The following is a 19048-nucleotide window of genomic DNA, read 5'->3' as shown; positions in this document are numbered from 1 at the left end:
AAAGGTCGACCAAAGAAAGAAAGAAACCACCTTCTACAAATCGGCAAAGATGAACACAGAATAATGCAAGAAGTTATCGAAAGTGATCCGAAAAAAGAACCTGACGAGGTCTTATGGATTGCTAAATAATAACTTAAAGACTGGCCGACGTTGAGAAGTCGGACCAAGTCAACCCAAGTTATCAGCAAATCCCTGGAAAGAGGTCTGGCCAACCCTATAAAAGAGTAATTGCTATAACTTAGAAGAGATCGACGTAAAGAAGTCGGTCTCCTACAAAAAATAAGTTATAAAAGTAATCCCTGAAAGAGACCTGACAAAGGTCCAAGAAAGAGGATTACAAAAAATAACTTAGAAGAGGACGACGTAAAGAAGTCGACCTCCTATAAACAGCAAGTTATAAAAGTAATCCCTAAAAGAGACCTAACAAAGGTCCAAGAAAGAGGATTACAAAAAAATAACTTAGAAGAGGACGACGTAAAGAAGTCGACCTCTTACAAACAACAAGTTATAAAAGTAATCCCTGAAAGAGACCTGACAAAGGTCCAAGAAAGAGGATTACAAAAAATAACTTAGAAGAGGACGACGTAAAGAAGTCGACCTCCTACAAACAACAAGTTATAAAAGTAATCCTTGAAAGAGACCTGACAAAGGTCCAAGAAAGAGGATTACAAAATAACTCGGAAAAGAACGACGCAAAGAAGTCGGTCTCCCACAAATAAGTTATAAAAGTAGTCCTTGAAAGAGACCTGACAAGGGTCCAAGAAAGAGGATTACAAAAATAACTGGAAAGCGGACCAACGTGAAGAAATCGGTTATGGAGTGCTAGAAATAAATACAAGTAAAAACGAAAAAACCGAAATACAAGTTGGACCCACATATCCACAACCTCAAAGGATCCAAGCTACAAGCAGTAAGTACAAGGTGATCCAAAGAGGCCGAGCAGCAAGGCTTCGGCATTCTCAAAACCCAGAAAGGTGCCAAAAACAAGTGCAAACAAGCATGATATAAAATGCAATATTATAAACAAGCTTCAAGATCAGGCCCAAAGCTTGAAAGCTACTTGTTGTTTTTTCAAAATAAAAAGTTGCTAAACAAGCAACCAAAAGGAGTATCAACAGTCAGCAAAATATTTAAATTACAGAAATAAAGAGTTTAAAAAGCCCACAAGTCGAGCTATCTACACAAACATCCAAGAAAAATTAGTTAAGATCGGGAGCCTTCTCGGTAGCATCAGTCTGGGGTGAAGGAGGGCGAGTTTGGAGAGACACTGCATCCACCGTACCGTCGTCCCTATTCAGAATTTGACAATCAGGATCTAATTCTGGACGAGCAATCCCAGCAGGAGGAACTATAGAGGTCGACACTTTAGCAGCAGGCGTAGAGGGAGGTTCGACATCATCATCATCTTGGTCGTCGGGAACAATCTTACCATCCCTCACAATATTGTCCAAGCTAAAAAGAGTAAGATCAACCTCAGGAGCGAGAACTTGAACCTGCTCCTTCAAATTATCATAAGCAGCGTTTACACTGCCGACAAGGTGACCTTGGAGCTCGGAATAGTCAACTCGGGCAGACTCCAACTCCTCCCTCAGACGTATCACCTCCCGATAAGACGTGACATAACTATCTTTATGCCTCAACGCAGTGTCCTCGGCCAATCTCACAGAAGCCGCCAGAGCAAGAGAACTAGCCTTTTCGTTCTCCAGATCCTTCTCCAGTTTGGCTACTTTCACCTCAAGCTCCTCTTTCAAGCCCTTCATCTGGTCGAATTCCTGTTTTGCCTCCTCCATGAAGGCTTTGGTGGCATGGAGAGGAAGATTTTGAGCAGTTCGGTACAAGGCAACTCCCATATGTGCCATTTTTACACTACTTCGAGTTATAAAGTCCAAATGATGAAGAAGTGATACATCATCCATAGGAAGGACACCGTATGGACCGATCTGCTGATCTACAAACTCGACCGCGTCAAAATTAGGGGCATCAAGGTTGAAAGGCTCAATTGTTTTTTGTTTCTTGTTGGGAGGAGCACCAGAAGTAGCAGCAGAAGACTGCGGAGGCTCGGCCAGGCGAACCCTAGGAGTGGGAATTACCCTCCTCGGACCAGGAGAACTCGGCACAGGCGACTTCACCAGAACTTGGGAAGATCTCTCTCCCGCCACCTTGGCCGAGATATTTTGAGCAGCTGCAACCTTCTTTACTTTCTTGTAAGCCTTCATAGAATCATTTTTTTCGACATCTCTGAAAATACAGAATCGACCACAGCAATGGGTTACAATCACAAAAAGAAGAAGTAAAACTAAAAAGCAAGTATATAAACAAGTCGGACAGTACCTAAAACAGTTCGAACCAAAGACGGGTCACTCAAAAACTTTTTTGTATCAAGATGGGGTGGTTTCCCCCATAAATCTTCAAGAACAACTACAAAAGCTCGTTCAACCTCGCCAAGCATCTCCCAGGTATAGCGAGACACTCTTACATTCTTTTACCATTCTAGAGGAAAGGCAGGCTTATCATTTTCATCAAGAAAAAATGGGCGGGCCCCTCAACAGCACGGACTCGGAAGAAATAATTCTTAAAATCTTTAAAAGACTCATCATACATGGCAAAAACTTTATGCCCTTGGGCCGACCTGAAAGAAACCCATGAAGCTTTCTTTTTGGAAGACCCTCCGGGCTTGGCAGAAACAAAAAGATAGAGGAAAAGAGTCTGAGAAGGTGTTATGCCTAACTCCTGGCAAAGCAGCTGAAAAATCTTGATAAAACCCCAGGAATTCGGATGAAGCTGGGATGGGGCAATATTACAAGACCACAACAAATCGGTTTCGAAAGCAGTAAAAGGAAAGGTAATGTCCAACTGGCTGAAGAAATATTCATAGGCATAGAAAAAGGGACGCTCCCCCTCGACCGAAGTAGGAAAACAAACCCTCTCATCAGAATCAGGCACTACAAGCTCATAATCCCTCTTCCGGGCGCTACTACCACAAATCCTATGACGTTTCCTCAGCTCTACACAAAAATCAGCGTCCACCACAGAGACACACATCAAGACAAGGGAGTCCAGCCAATCAGACATCCCCTCGGGAACTTTCGAAGACATCTCTATAATGTTATTGCGAGAAGACATGAGGCCAACTAATCCTACAAAAAGAAGATGGGATTACCAAAAAACATCTCGGACGAGGGGCAAAATAACTCAACTAGTATACAGAAGAACAAACAGAAAAGGAAAATCCCAAGACTCAAACCAAAATCTTGGGGCATCCTTTGGAGGCAGTAACAAAGTAAGGTTTCAGGAAAAATCCACAGCTTACGTCCCGGCATCTCTCAAACAAGAAAAGATTTCAAATAACAGACATTTCGAAAAAGAAAGCCAGAACACAAAAAGTCACTATCTTTTTACAGTCTATCAGCAAAAAGCATCATGCCAAGCGGAAATCGTCAAAGGCGCAACCTTTTCTCAGAATCAAACAAAAACCAAAACAAATATCGCAGCAAACAGGAAAAGCTATCAACAGGGCAAAAAACCAAGGAGCAATCTTCGATTAAGTGAGTAAAGATGCAGTTTTTCTGGGTATCGGACAGAAGCGACAGTAGAACAAGCAAAGCCCTAGAAGCATCAAATAGCAGGAAAGGCGAAAAGGTTCATGCAAAGGGCGAAGAAACTCTCAGAACACACAGCAAGCAGGCGCGACAAGAAAGATCCAAACTTTCTCTAAGCAAAATCAAAACTTCACCACAAAACTAAAGACAAAGCAACAAAGACGAGAAGAAATTGCAAATAGAACCAACCTGGAAAAAAGCAGAGCCTCAGAAGGGTTGAAGATGGAAAGACGGAATCGCTGAATGACGCCGCAAAGGCAAAATGTAGGCGAAAATTAGAAAGTGAGAGAACGAAGGGAGAAGTTACAAAGAAAGATGAAGAAAAGAAACCATTTTCTGAGTACATAAATTCAAAATAAAGCCAAAGGAAACGGGACAATTAATACCAATTAATGAAGGTATTAAACCCTCACACGTTCCCAAGAACAAAGCGCTAATACACAAGCGCACGCTTTCAGAAGAAAACGTTCCACATTCAAAAAATTCTACAAAAAGAAAGAAGTCGACAAATGCTCGAGTTCGGCTCCACCAGAGAAGGATCGAAGTCTGAGACTCTACCCCAAAAAAGAAAGACCGAGCTCGAGCAGGGGCACTGTTCACATCCTGGGTCGAGCTATCCGACCCGAGATGTTCAGTAACAAAGCGACCGACCTCTTCAGGTCAGGCTATCCGACCTCTTCTCAAAGAGGTCGGCCAAATCGACAGGAAAGCCCAATAAAGGGTCCAAATAGAAGAACACGACCCAAATCCAAAGGTAATCCAAGCCTATAGAGATAAAGGCGGTTCCCTTGAGGATAAGCTGACCTCAACTCAAAGATAAAGATAAGATAAGATAACCAACTTATCTTATCTAGAAAGGTCACTCTACAACCACTATAAATATACTGGAGCACCCAGGTATAACTCATACTCTGATTCTACAATAAACCTGCTTAATACCCGTGCTAACTTAAGCATCGGAGTCTCTTGCAGGTACCCCCCACCCTCCGGTGACCACAGATCAGAAGTGAAGCCGGTCCAACAAGTCGGACACAACAGCTCCAGCCGTCACCAGCCAGCCGGACACGTCATCTCCGACTAGTACAGAAGATCTCATCCGAGGTCGGCCTACAGTTTCAGGTAACCCTTGGAACAGAAGCATACAAGGATTCAATTTAATTCCACAAAGCCCTAGCATGAGTCTCATTAGCAATGTGATTATAAACATTATCATCCACCCATTCTCTAATAAAACCACAAACTTGTTGGTGTTCAAACTCCCAATCTTCATCTGTTTTAGATTCTGGTTTTTGTGTAAAAATACGGATAAATGTAGATTTTTGACAAACAACAAATCTTTCATTTTACCCTTCCATAGATGGTAATTAGTGCCACTCAAACTTATCATCCTAGTAGAATTATTTGCCTCCATCTTTCAAGCAAGTTATAACCAAATACCCAAAACTGAGCTCTGATGCCAATTGATAGAAATAATACACAATTTCCTACTTACAAGAATCAGAGGAGCAACAATATCCACTCACAACAAGTATTACCACAAGCACAATAATACCCAATAGCAGCGAAAAAATCACATAAACCAGAAATTAGAAACAAGCTAACACACCAAGATTTTTAACGTGGAAAACCTCCTCAATGAGAGAAGTAAAAACCACGAGTCACCAAGACCAAGAAATAGCTTCACTATAATGAAAAATAGGGTACAAGAGAGTCATAAATTACTGCACAAAACATGCATACAACAAGTCAAGCAACCCAAGCTTCAAAGCTTTCAAAACAAGAACAAGAAGATGAAAATACCACAAAAATAGAGCTACTGTGCGTGGCCAATATCTCTAGCTACAGATATCAAATTGAAGATCCGAACGGTGAAATTGAAGAACCAGATGTGTAGAACACTTTGTCCAAAGTTGAGCTCGATCCAACGGTTAACGAATCTGCAGTGACCAATTTATAGAGACAGCTTTGTGTATGTGCGAAAATAACTTTCTCTCTTCTCTTCTCTCTAGTGTTTGGTGTTCTCTTGCAAAATGACCTCTCTCTCATCCAACCCTAACTCACCTCAACCACTTTAACTATTCATGGGTTTAGATACTAGTATTTGGGATTTTTCTCCACATAAGAAGGGAGCTCAAAAACCCAACAAATCATTCCCCAAATCCAACCATTGTTACTACCACCACTCAAACCACTCCACGTCTCCACCCATACTCCAAACTCCTACCACCTAAATCCCCACAGACATCCTCTATCTCCACCCAAATTCCTAACCTCCCACTATTACCTACAACTCCCAATTGCCATTATTTTTATGCTAAAAAAATGTTGACTTTGTTTGAGTTTTGAGATAAAAAACACATTTTTTGAGTATGTCAGATTCACTTGAATATCTCAAAAGCATCATCGATTCAAAATTAAATAATTTTTAAAATTACTTATGAAATGCTCAAAAAATATATATGTAAAAAAAATACATGATCTAAGTTTCAATTATGTTCATTAGAGCTTCAACAAACTCAAATTTATCCTCAACAAGAGATTTTGTAAAGATATCAGCTATTAAAAGTCTAATTTTCATAAATTTGAGTTCTATAATTTTCTTTTTAATTGAACATAGTCCCCAATATGATAATACTCATATAATTTGTTCTAAAACGATGAACATAATTCTTAGCAATGTATGACACTAGTATTATCACAAAGAGAAAAAATTTTGTAGTACCTCAATAGATAATCCCGCGATGAATTTCTGAATCAAAGCACTTGTTTTCAACAATTGGTATGAACTATGTATTCTGCTTCACTTGATAGAGGAAATGCAGATTTTTAATGAAATATTTTTGATAAAATATGTTTTGAGCACCTGTTTTCAACGATTGGTATGAACTTCTAGAATACATTTATTTAAAAAATTTTAATAATTTTTTTTTATCAAATATGTTTTGAGCTGCAGATTTTTTAATAAAAAATAAAAGTTTTTTTATGCAAGTTTAAAATGAGAGAAATAACACACTACAATAGCTGAAGCCTGAAGGTGCAGTCATATATAGCCAAAAACATGTATAACTAATTCTGCTACAAAATTTATACTAGCTAATATAATATATATACTTGTCATACTAATTACCTTCTTATTATTCTTTCTCTCTCACTAATAACCTCAAGCAATACCTACTAATGTCATACACTATTTACCATCACCTGCAACCTTCATATAATTCATGCATTAGTGGTCACTATCTATCACCTGCATATATCATGCATTAATAGTAATCAATTAATCATACATTAACATTCTCCCTTAAGATAGGCATTGGCGGAACTTGAAACAAAATTTTGGGAGGCCAGATAGAAAATAATTATCAAAATATTTTTGATATGGACCCATTTAAGATATGCTCGTCAATCTCATCTCTCTGGTTTGGGTGATATTGCCAAATTTAAAACTGTTTTCAAGATCTCGTTCCAAAAAATTAAGGCTAAAGTCATCAGATGTAACTTTTTGAACTTTTGAAGGTTATATCTCACTTTTTTCGTGATTCATTAAAGTAGAAGAACTATCTACAGGTGTTGATATTGTAAAAATTATATGTTCTCCTTCTTAAATATTAGCCTTCCTCTTAAAAAATGTATCAATTCTTTGATTTTTTTATTATTTTATATAAAAATTTGAATATATATCCTCTAAAATATGTAAAGAAGAAGTTAGAAGGACAAATATTAAAATTTATAATATTTATTGATTTTTTTAATCAATTTATACAAATACAATAATATTAATACTTATTGAATATTTTATTATTTTTTATCATATAAAAAATTAAATTAAATAAATAGTAAAATATAAAATAATATTAAATTAAATAAATAAAAAATATTTAATTTTTTATATTTGAACTTAAAGATAGAGAGAGTGTTGTTTATTGAACTTATTAGATACTTTAAGTCATAGTAAAGTATTTAAGTCAATTGAACTATTTTTTATCTTTTGAAAAAATACTACTAAGTTTTTTATAAAAAGTTTGGGGGGCCATGGCCCCCTTTGTCTGAACTAAACTCCGCCACTGAAGATAGGAATATACAAATTATACATTCCTAACTTACTATATATCTCTTTAAAAGAAATTGATGAAAGTGCATTTGTAAGGATATCAATAAGTTTTGAGCTCTAGGAAACCGTCTTGAACTTTCTCTCTAACTTTGTGACAATTAATCTTAACGTATTTCGTCTTTTCATAAAACATTAGGTTGGCCACAATGTATCTAACAGATTGATTATCATAAGATAGTATCATAGGACTTGTTAACTTGATTTTGAAATCATTCAAGATGTACATAAATCAAATTCCTTCACAAGTTGCAAGAGTCATTACCCGATACTCTGTCTCTGAAGGTAATCGAAAAACTATTTACTATTTTTTGCTTTTTTATGACATCAAAGATCTTCTAAAAAAAAAAGCAACACCCAAACATTAAACTTTGGGTATTTGGGCATGTACCCCAATCAGAATTTGAGAAATTATGAAGAGATAAATCACAAACAGACTCAAAAAAGTAATTTTTTTAGGAGCTCCTTTCAAGTACTTTAACACATATAAGGTTGCTTTGAAGTGCTCATCCATGGTATAATCCAGAAATTGACTTAGCTTACTAACAATAAAGTTTATGTCAGTTCTGGTATTAGTGAGGTATATCAGCCTTCCAATGAATCTTCTATTTCTATATGGTTTAGCATCATTCAATAGTGTTCTTGATTACTTTGAGACATGAACTGAATAATTCATTAGTGTGTTGGCTGATTTTGAATCTAATAAACTATACTCTTTTAGTAGATCAAGAGTATACTTCGTTTGATACAGAGAGCTATTCATCTTTTGCTTCTTGCAACTTTTATGTCCAAAAAAAATTTAGTTCTCCTAAATCCTTATTTTGAACAAAGTATCCAATTTCATCTTCACATGTTTGATCTCTTCCATGTTAGCTCCCGATAAAACCAAATCATCGACATAAAAAATAACTGAAGTGAAACATGTTGTAGAAGATTTGGTGAAAAGAGAACGATTTGTCTTTGGTTGTGAGTAACCAGAAGCAATCAAGACGGAAGATAATTTAGAGTTTCACTGATGACTTGCTTGTTTAAAGCCATATAAGAATTGTTCCAACTTGCAAACCATTCCTGACTACGCATTTAAATTAGGGGGCAGCTTCATATAGATTTTTTTATGTAGATTACCATTAAAAAAAAAAGGCAGTGGTCACATCTAACTGATGAATCAACCAGTTCTTACTAGCTGTAATTATCAAGGTATCAAAATAGTCATACCCTTGTGTTTGAGTGAAATCTTTGGCCACAAATCTTGCTTTGTGTTTCTATATAGTCCCATTAGACTTATACTTAGTTTTAAATACTCATTTACACCCGATTTTATGCTTCTCTTTCGGTATAGTAAGTTTCAAGTCTTGCTTTCCTTCAATACCTCAAGCTCAACTTTGCTTATTTTCTGCCAATAATCACTCAAGATAGCTTGCTCATAGATCTTTGGTTTTGAATTTGTAGAAATTGTTACTTTGTGTGATTGTGACAAAAAATTGTAACTCAAGTAATTAAAATAGGATATTATTTTATGATTGGACCATGCTATTAAAGACAGTGATTTACATATATTCATAATCATTAAAGTATTTTAGCTTATGTCTTTATTTAATGGATCTTCTTAGTGAAGGAGGCGGATTAATAACAATGTGTTGGGGATTAAATTGATTTTCATTATATGATAAGGGTAGTATGTGATGCTAGTACTGTGGATAAACTAAGAGAAATAGGTAAAGTTGGTTGTGGCTAATCATCAATTGTGTTTAAAGGAGTTTTGGTAATGTATGTTGAATGGAAAATAAGTTTAACTTATGAGAAGGTAATATGCTATTATAAAAAATATTTATAGGATCATGATTATGTAATGTAGTTTTAGTGTCTTGATTAGAATTGAAAGCATGTTTAAATTGATGAGAAAATTGATGATTTTTATATGAAAAGAAATTTTTATAGAAAGTTATATTTTTAGATATAAAAATTTGTTTGTAATTAATGTCTATAAAAAATTATCATTTTGTTCCTACTTTAAAAAAAAAAAGTATTTTTTTTTATCCAATTTTTTTCTATTTACAATTAAGGTTGAAGCAAATACAAGGCATCCAAAAAATTTGAAGTGGAATGTTCTGAATTTTAATAAAAAAATTTTGATAAAAACTTTTATTATTAAAGATGAATTAGGCACTCTGTTGAGAATATGTACAGTATGTGCTATACTATATCTCTAAAATATTTTGGAAAGATGAGCTTTAAAAATGTGTGTTCTAGTAATATTTTAAATATCTTAATATTTTTTGTTTCACAATTCTATTTTATTGAGATGTCTCAACACATGAGGTCTGATAAATTATTTTCTATTTTTTATAAAAAGAACTCATGATAAATTCTGATATTTTGTATTTTTATTTGAAATTATATTTTATTAGTTGCACAAATTATTGAATAAAAAAAATTTACTTTTATTTTTCATAAAAAATAATCAAGTGAATCTACTTTTATCTTTTACTTTGTTAAAAAATACTTATGACTAATAAAAAATGGGATAAAAATAAGTGTTCAAATATTCATTTGTAGTGAATCAAATAAATTTGCATATTTTATTTGACTCAAACTAAACAGTCTTTTTTATTTTGTATAATGGCATAATTCACATGACTCATTATTTAATAAACATATAATAAAAGGATAATTCTTTTTTATTTTATGTAATTTATCAATTGAGATATATCCTAATTTATAATGTCAAATTTGATGATTTGTAGTATCTGTGGCAGCAGCACTAACTAAATTATTAGTGTTGACTCATTTTCTATTCTTTGTTATTTAAAGTTGTTGACATAAATTTTATCTGTATTAAAGATATACAAGTTCCTTTTATGTCTAACATGATCAATCATCTTAAAAAAATGTTGTCATATATGACTATATCTCACAGTATATATTATTAATAAAAATTGTCAAGATAAAATATTAATTGTTTTAGACACAGATATAAAATTAAAATGATAAAAAAGACACCTATAACATATTTAGCATCAGACTTATTTTATCTATTCTATTTTTTTCTTTTATTCTCAATTTTTTCAAATAAAATATAAAAAATTTGTTCAAAAATATTCTATGTAAACTAAAAATTAACTCTTATTATTAATTATTACATATTTGTATATACTTATATATTGATTTATATATTATTAGTTATTAAAATAATAAAATTTGTCATAATAAAATAATTAAATTTTTAATAAAATTTTTTTTGTAATAATATAATATTTTTTTACAAAATATGTCAATAACATAGCATAATTAATAATTAATTGATGTTACGATGAAGAGTAAAATTTAAGTGAATAGTCATATTATTTGATTTAGTAAAAAATAATTCATAAAAAAAATTGTTATATACAATATAAATACATATTCTTTATAAATCTAATAAAAAACTTTATCCTAAACTCAATTATATTCTTTATAAAAAAAACTCATGAATTTTATTTCCTTTTTTTATTTTTTGTTCTCTTAAATAGAAATTAAAAGTTTATCATACTCGCCCTTTACTTTTTTTTTTTGTCAAATAAAATATAGAATACACTTAATATATATTTTCAGTACAGAAAAAAATCGACTAACTCTTATAGTAATTTTTTAGATTTATTATTTTTATTAATTTAATCCTTAAGATTTTAATTATACTACTGAAGTATTTTAAATTGAATTTTAGATATCATAGTAATCTCTCAATCTCTTTCTAGCAATGACTGATTCGATGAACTGTCATTCTCTTACTATATTAAATTAGTATAAAATAATCACATTTTTATTTAGCGTTCAATGAAGATCCAAATAATGTTAAATTTTATAGACATGAAATTGTTTCAAATGATAGGAAACTTGAATCTGCGACCTCTTAATTGAGTATGGGGACACTATGTCATTTGAGTTATAACTTATTGGCAAATAATATTATTTTAGTCAATATACAAATTAAAAAATTTATTAAAAATAATAAAAAAGTTAATATATCTAAGATTAATAATTTTTGAAAATTTTAAAAATAATAAAAGTTTATTAAAAACTAAAGTGTCAAATTTAAAATTTACTAAATTAGTTTAGATGTAAATTTAAAACATTTATATAACCAATGCATAATGAGAGAAGATACCGTCTATATTAGGTGCGTATATTTAAAAATTAAAATGTGATTAACCGATTAAAAAATTATAACCATATTTTGATTAATTAATTTAATAAATTAATTTTAAAAATAATATTAAATTTTTTAAAATTGGTTAACCAAAATTAAATTTTAAAATCAATTTTTAATCAGTTATCTAAAATTAAAATTAAATTATAAAAAAGTTTAATTTCAATTTTTTAGATTAAAAATTTATTAAAAAATAGATTTTTTTAGAAAATTGATTTTTTATCCAAAAATCTCAAAAATCGATTTTGTTTTTTCAAAAATAAGCTTTTCTATTCAAAAATCAGTTATTTTCTTAAAATTAATTTTTGTTTTTATAATCGATTAAAAATTAATTTTTAAATTTTATAACTGATTAATAACTAATTTTATTATATAAAATTAATTTGATTAGTTAATTAAAATTAAATTTTTAATTAACTAAAAAATAAATTTAATTTTTAGATTAACTAAATCATATACAACCCATGTATTGTGAAAGTCTTAACAGCGCGGACCACCCAAACTCAAACCAACCTTCTTAACAGTGACAGCCAAATATGAACATCATATAATAATATTATTTGTCATATTGCCGATTGACTTACTCGCATTTTCGGCCATCTATATCTACATTTCCAATTTCTAATTTCCAATTCCTTAATGACAAAGTTAACACCCAAAATATAAGTCACCATCGTGCGTATTGAAATCCATAAACCTCTCCCTCATCCCTCTGAGCTATAGTTCATTCCAACATGGAGCAACCACTGCTATCAGGTACCATTTTCAATTTTCCTTGCCGGCGATATTAACTTTCAATGCTTATTGTGAATTTTGAATAATTTTGGAATTAGGAGAGAGTGGGAATTGGAGCTCGTATCAGCATGTGGGTCGAAGCGGTATACCGACTGCTTCATCAGTGGCTGGGACTGAGGTGAGTGTGGATGAGATAAGATCTGCCGCTTCTGCTCCTTCAAGTCACTATCCACCTTCTCTTCACGGAGCCTTGGTTAGCTCACCAGAGCCTCACCCTGCAGGTGTGTGAACTGTGATCAGTGATCCTTGTTTGTGAAATTGTAACCATTTTTGTTTCGTTTCCTTCAATCATGCGTTAAATTATTGATTCATATCGTAGCGAGGAATCTTTTAGGTTGCTAAGACAATGGTAGAGTGATCATTGCTAAGACAATAAATTGATCCAATGGAATCAGTTAGATGAGTGGAGGTGGATTGATGAATGACGATTGAGTATTAGACTATTAGTTAAACTTTACAAGCGAAGTCGGGATTTGAAACCTAGAATTCGGAAAGAAAATGCTATGTACACAGCAAAAATCATCCACTAAATCAATCGTTATGTATTTGTGTATAAATATGTGCTTTTTAGCTCATTTCTGATGTTTATTTTGTGTTATAATATGCATTTTATACGAATAGCTGATTTGATGGCTGAATTTTGGTGTACACCTAGCATGGTTGTTAAGAAAGCTCCCTTGGTGAGGTATGATACTGTTTATCGCTCTCTAAAGTCTTGAAGCCTTAAGCTAGGGCAGCCAAACCAATTCAATCAAAAAAATTGTACGATAATTTGGGCATTAGTTAGTTGACTCAGGGGGTGTTGTGTTTTTTTCATTTAGCAATATGTTATATTTTAGGAATTGAGTTTGTTAGGTTTTCTTGTTTTTTATTGCACAAAAGTTTTGACTTATATGTACAGGTGGATGATTGGATGTTAAAAGGCCTTTTCTTGTTGCAGGGCAAGCTCTTGTTTATCAAGGTGGATACGGAGGAGATTATGGTGGACCTAGGACTGGATATCAGAGGTATAATCCTGCAATATAAGTAGAAGGGTGAATTTCACATAACTTATATTGAAATTCGAAATTAGACTGCACATAATGCTCTGAGATTCTCTGGGCTGATTTGTTTCAAGAGAAGAGTTTGTAATTATGGATTTTTGGTTATATATTATGCATCATTTTTTTTTTCCAAATTGGATTTTGTACAACAATCTTTATTGCAGCAGAAGTTAGATTGTCTTATTTCATGTGTCATGGAAGAGGCTTTTTGTCCTGTTTGTTAACTTCTAATATATGCTTTTTGATATTCAAATAAAAAAAGAAGAATGATAAAAATACTGTTACAATACTAATTTGAGTTAAATCTTCAAGCACTATATTGGTAAATGACATTGCGGATTGGGTGTGACATTTTAAGGGAATGCTTGGATGAAGTGGAGATACGCGAGTTGCTAATTGATCATGTTGGTCATCGGTGCTGTTGGGGCAGCCATCCTGCTCGAACATGGAAGATTCATGCAGTGGAAGACTGTAATGTGTATGTTGGAACTCTGGATACATTTGTCGAGGAAAGAGAGGTTATAAAGGAGACAGAGCCATACCTAGGTGGAAATATTGATGGAAAAGATAAGGGGACTGAACTTGGTATTTGGGAATTGGACCTAAGGTCTCAGTTCCCTGTTCTATTTGTACCCTCCAAAGAAGTGAGGGAAAAGATTCCTCATTCTGAAACTATTGAGAAGTGCCCAGGTAAATCCTGGATTTCCCCAGTTTCACAATTCAAATTTGTTTGTATATTTTATGCTATTTCCCTTACAATTCTTTTTAGTTTTTGCCTATTCTGACATACCCTGTAAATTCTTTACAGTTTGTGCAGGACGCAGAGGTACAGTCTGTAATACATGTAATGCAAGCCAAGAACCTGGACATAATAAAGAAAATCAGTTGACTCAGTGTTCGACTTGTTATGGGAGGGGTTTGATTGCTCATAAAGATGGTTCTGACACACTGTGAGTAGTTTGTTTGTTCATGTGTAGATTAAGCAAGCTATGCTGCCGCTGGCTTAGGGTCCTTTAAAAATCATATTGTCAAACATTTTTGTTCTTCATAGCATTGATAGTTTGATACACTGCTCTATAATTCTTAGAAGATAATGCAGAAAACCGGAAATTTATATGTTGAATTCAAGTCAAATGAAATGTTTATGATGCATTGTTGTTTAAACTGGAATCAGAAAGAGAAAGTAGTTGTATTGTTGTTGTAGGATCATTGGCAAAGTGCCAATAACCCTCGAAGCATTACAATAATTTGAGGAAGAGTGAGAGTTCTTCTATTGTTTAATCAGTTACAAATCATTTGACCATGCTTAAAAGATGGTTCTGACACACTGTGAGTAGTTTGTTTGTTCATGTGTAGATTAAGCAAGCTATGCTGCCGCTGGCTTAGGGTCCTTTAAAAATCATATTGTCAAACATTTTTGTTCTTCATAGCATTGATAGTTTGATACACTGCTCTATAATTCTTAGAAGATAATGCAGAAAACCGGAAATTTATATGTTGAATTCAAGTCAAATGAAATGTTTATGATGCATTGTTGTTTAAACTGGAATCAGAAAGAGAAAGTAGTTGTATTGTTGTTGTAGGATCATTGGCAAAGTGCCAATAACCCTAGAAGCATTACAATAATTTGAGGAAGAGTGAGAGTTCTTCTATTGTTTAATCAGTTACAAATCATTGACCATGCTTAACAAATCTTTTTTTCCTTTATTTATCTCACTAGCTCCCTTGATTTCTGACTAACATTGTCCCAACAATTGCTTCCTGTCAAGATGGAAGTTATTTCTTTTATTTACTTTATCATGTTAAATTTTCTTGCAGATGCGTGAAATGTAATGGTACTGGAAAGATTCCTTGTCCAACTTGTGAATCGCAGGGACTAATTAAGTGTAAAACGTGTAATGGAAGTGGTTCTCTACTATCACGCAATGTTGCCATTGTAAGATGGTATGTTAATCTGCTAGTTTCTGATCATAATTATCGCCCTTAGAATAATTTTTTCAAACATGAATATTCATATTACAATATTTGGAGTTTCTTAATAGGTGCTATAATTTTTGCAAGGAATTTCCTACTACTGATTTTTCTATAATTGTCCAAATTCTTGTCCATAAGATATCTGATGCTTAAACCAGTGTGATTATGACGAAGATCCATCTCTTATGAACTGCATTGCAAATAACTTAGGATAGTTGTAAGATTAGATGAATCATTCTTAACTTAATTATCCTAACAAGTCATTAGAATTGTCGTAGACTTCTTTCAACAAGTTTCTTCATTTTCATTTCTTATGCTCAACATAGATTCCCTTTTGTGACCTGTGCGTGCTGTGCAGGAAGACGCTTTCAACTCGGAAAGTAAATGCAACTAGTGGAGCAGCATCAGTACCGGATGAGGTTTTCCATAGAGCCAAAGGAGTTCAATTGTGCAACACCCAAGCTCACCAATGCACTCCAGCTTATTTTGCTGATTCTTATTTTCTCAACAAGTTCTCTTCTGAAGTCATTGCAGATAGAGCTTCCGTACCTGCAACCGCGAGGATCATATGCGAGAGACATACAATCTCAGTTGTGCCAGTTACTCGCGTCACCATGACTGGTCGCCGGCAATCCTTCAGTTTCTATATAGTAGGTAATAGCAGGGAGGTGTACTTGAAGGATTATTACCCAGCTAGATTCTGTTGGGGGTTGTGTCCTTGCTTAGAGTGGTTGAAGGTGTAATGTTCCGCCCCGCACTTGACGGCTGTACATGTTTCCATGTACACATGTTTGTTTGGTTTAAACATTAGAAACATATCACTGGTAAGGTATATGAATAGTTTTGCATGATATTAGAAGGTCAAAAGACAAAAATGGTGACCAAAAATACTGCACAGGTTTCCGAGAGTTGTTCGTTTCTAGAATTGAGGTTTTGCTTATGAAACATTATATGGCAGAAATATGGGATTACACCTGTGAAAATAAAGGCTGGATTCAATTGGGGCAATATACCTTGTGAATATATTACTAGTTTTAAACACTTACGAGGTATGGGTAAGTTGTTAAACATTCATTTTATAAGTGCGTATTAAAAAATTATGATGTGTTTGTTAAATATCTAAACTTTTATTGGTTCGATATGTTCGCAGTTATAGCACCCCATGCAATGCCCTCTAACATTGTTAAGATTTTTAATTATTAATTAATACATGAAATAGTTATATTTATTTATTTTAATTAATGACAATTTTTAAATACTATATATGATATGCAACTTAGTCAAAACTTACGAATCATATTTCTGTTTGGGTATATATATAGATAATGCTATTATATACTAAAATTAAGTTATAAAAATAATCATTATGTACTTATATTATAGATCCATGTTATGTTTTATATTTTTAATTTGACTCTTGTATTTTAATATATATTTGGAATTTATTTTAATTTTATTTCTAGCATTCCACTTCCACCCAAATTATCAGTCTTGTCTAGGGGTGGCAATATGTACTCTACCCACGGGTATCCAACCCGATCCGCAGCGGGTAGGGTTGGGTGCGGGTAGAGTTCTTGTGCGGGTCGGGTAGGGTGCGGGTTGAGCCTCAACCTTACTCGACCAACCCGCACTCTATATATATATATATATGTATATGTTATATACTTATATAAAAATATGGTTTAAGTGGATGTTGAATTAAATACCTCTCACTAAATGTAAAATATTCTTAGTCACTAAAAGAAAATCATTAATTAATAATTCAATATTCTTTTTTACATAAAAATTAGGGTAAAAAACAAAAATAAGCCATGGGGAGAAAGAAATTACGTGAATCAGCCAAAATAAAATCTGATTCACGAATCAACCAATGCACAAATATATGTAGTTCGAATCAAACCGTTTCGAATTTGGATTGAATGTAATTCGAATTGAGCTACTTCGAATTACATGCAAAGCTGAAACATACATAATTCGAATTGAGGCAATTCGAATTACTATGAAACGTGAGCCGAACATAATTCGAATGATGTTAATTCGAATTACACATTGTACAATAAAATACTAGAAAAAATACTATATAATATAAAAAAATATACTAAAAGAAGTATAAAACAAGATTATAGAAAATTAATTTTAGTATCAAATTATTAAATATAAATTAATTTTAACTCCTATTAGTACATTGAATTAAAAATAACATATAAAAATGTACTTGTATTTATTAAATTTTAATAACATATAAAAATTTAATGACTTTTTAAATATTTTTTTATAATAGGAGTACATTTTTATATACTTTAAATACTTTATATAAAAATGTACTTGTATTTATCATATAAAAATAAAGTGTTGTGCCAATATAATAACATTATAACATTTTAAATCAATTTTTTTTTTAGGATTTTAGATTAAAAGCAGCACATGAAAAAGTATTATTGGTATTTTAAAGCTAACTTAATTAAAAAAGATAGAACCTTATTTTTTAGGATTTTATGTACATAATTAGGCTAATTTTATTTAATATTGATCAAAGATGTGTGTTACACTATGTTATTTGGTTTCATGTAAGTTTTACTCTATTATAATTTCTTTTTTTTTACTTTTCAGAAGACACAAATCTAAAAAATTTTATAAATTAATTTAAAACAAAATATCATTGACGTTTTATAAAATTTTTGAGATTTGTGTCTTCTGAAAAGTAAAAAAAAATATAGTAGAGTAAAACTTACCTGAAACTAAATAACATAGTGTAACACACATCTTTGATCAATATTTAAAAAAAATTAGCCTAATTATGTACATAAAATCCTAAAAAAATATAGTTTTATCTTTTTTAATTAAGTTAGCTTTAAAATACCAATAATACTTTTTCATGTGCTGCTTTTAATCTAAAATCTTAAAAAAAATTGATTTAAAATGTTATAATGTTATTATATTGGCACAACACTTTATTTTTATATGATAAATACAAGTACATTTTTATATAAACTATTTAAAGTATATAAAAATGTACTCCTATTATAAAAAGAATATTTAAAAAGTCATTAAATTTTTATATGTTATTAAAATTTAATAAATACAAGTACATTTTTATATGTTATTTTTAATTTAATGTAGTAATAGGAGTTAAAATTAATTTATATTTAATAATTTTATACTAAAATTAATTTCCTATAATCTTGTTTTATACTTCTTTTAGTATATTTTTTTATATTATATAATATTTTTTCTAGTATCTTATTGTACAATGTGTAATTCGAATCAACATCATTCGAATTATGTTGAGCTCACGTTTCATAGTAATTCGAATTGCTTCAATTCGAATTATGCTTAGTTCAGG

The 19048-nt window shown here is 32.0% G+C and overlaps 2 protein-coding genes across 2 annotated transcripts; one reads left to right on the top strand and one right to left on the bottom strand.

Annotated features, from left to right (window-relative positions):
• Positions 1–1199: 1199 nt before the first annotated feature.
• Positions 1200–1916, bottom strand: LOC148568464 (uncharacterized). Its single transcript, XM_088484706.1, has one exon. The coding sequence runs from the start codon at positions 1914–1916 to the stop codon at positions 1200–1202; it is 717 nt and encodes a 238-aa protein (XP_088340832.1).
• Positions 1917–12378: 10462 nt separating this feature from the next.
• Positions 12379–16713, top strand: LOC107639451 (chaperone protein dnaJ-like protein). Its single transcript, XM_016342946.3, has 7 exons — positions 12379–12649; positions 12727–12909; positions 13629–13695; positions 14090–14421; positions 14540–14681; positions 15550–15675; positions 16064–16713. The coding sequence occupies exons 1-7, from the start codon at positions 12628–12630 to the stop codon at positions 16446–16448; spliced, it is 1257 nt and encodes a 418-aa protein (XP_016198432.1). The 5' UTR covers positions 12379–12627; the 3' UTR covers positions 16449–16713.
• Positions 16714–19048: the final 2335 nt, after the last annotated feature.

Source organism: Arachis ipaensis, chromosome B4, assembly GCF_059453495.1.
Source record: "Arachis ipaensis isolate K30076 ecotype BB chromosome B4, ASM5945349v1, whole genome shotgun sequence".
Classification (NCBI taxonomy): Eukaryota; Viridiplantae; Streptophyta; class Magnoliopsida; order Fabales; family Fabaceae; genus Arachis; species Arachis ipaensis.
The sequence above is the reverse complement of the archived record's forward strand: the minus strand, read 5'-3'. Positions and strand labels throughout refer to the sequence as shown.

Coding starts and splice junctions, on each gene's coding strand:
- LOC148568464 (XM_088484706.1), bottom strand. CDS start 1,916: ATGGATGATGTATCACTTCTTCATCATTTGGACTTTATAACTCGAAGT.
- LOC107639451 (XM_016342946.3), top strand. CDS start 12,628: ATGGAGCAACCACTGCTATCAG. Junction 14,422..14,539: donor AACTATTGAGAAGTGCCCAG/GTAAATCCTGGA, acceptor AATTCTTTACAG/TTTGTGCAGGACGCAGAGGT. Junction 14,682..15,549: donor AAAGATGGTTCTGACACACT/GTGAGTAGTTTG, acceptor ATTTTCTTGCAG/ATGCGTGAAATGTAATGGTA.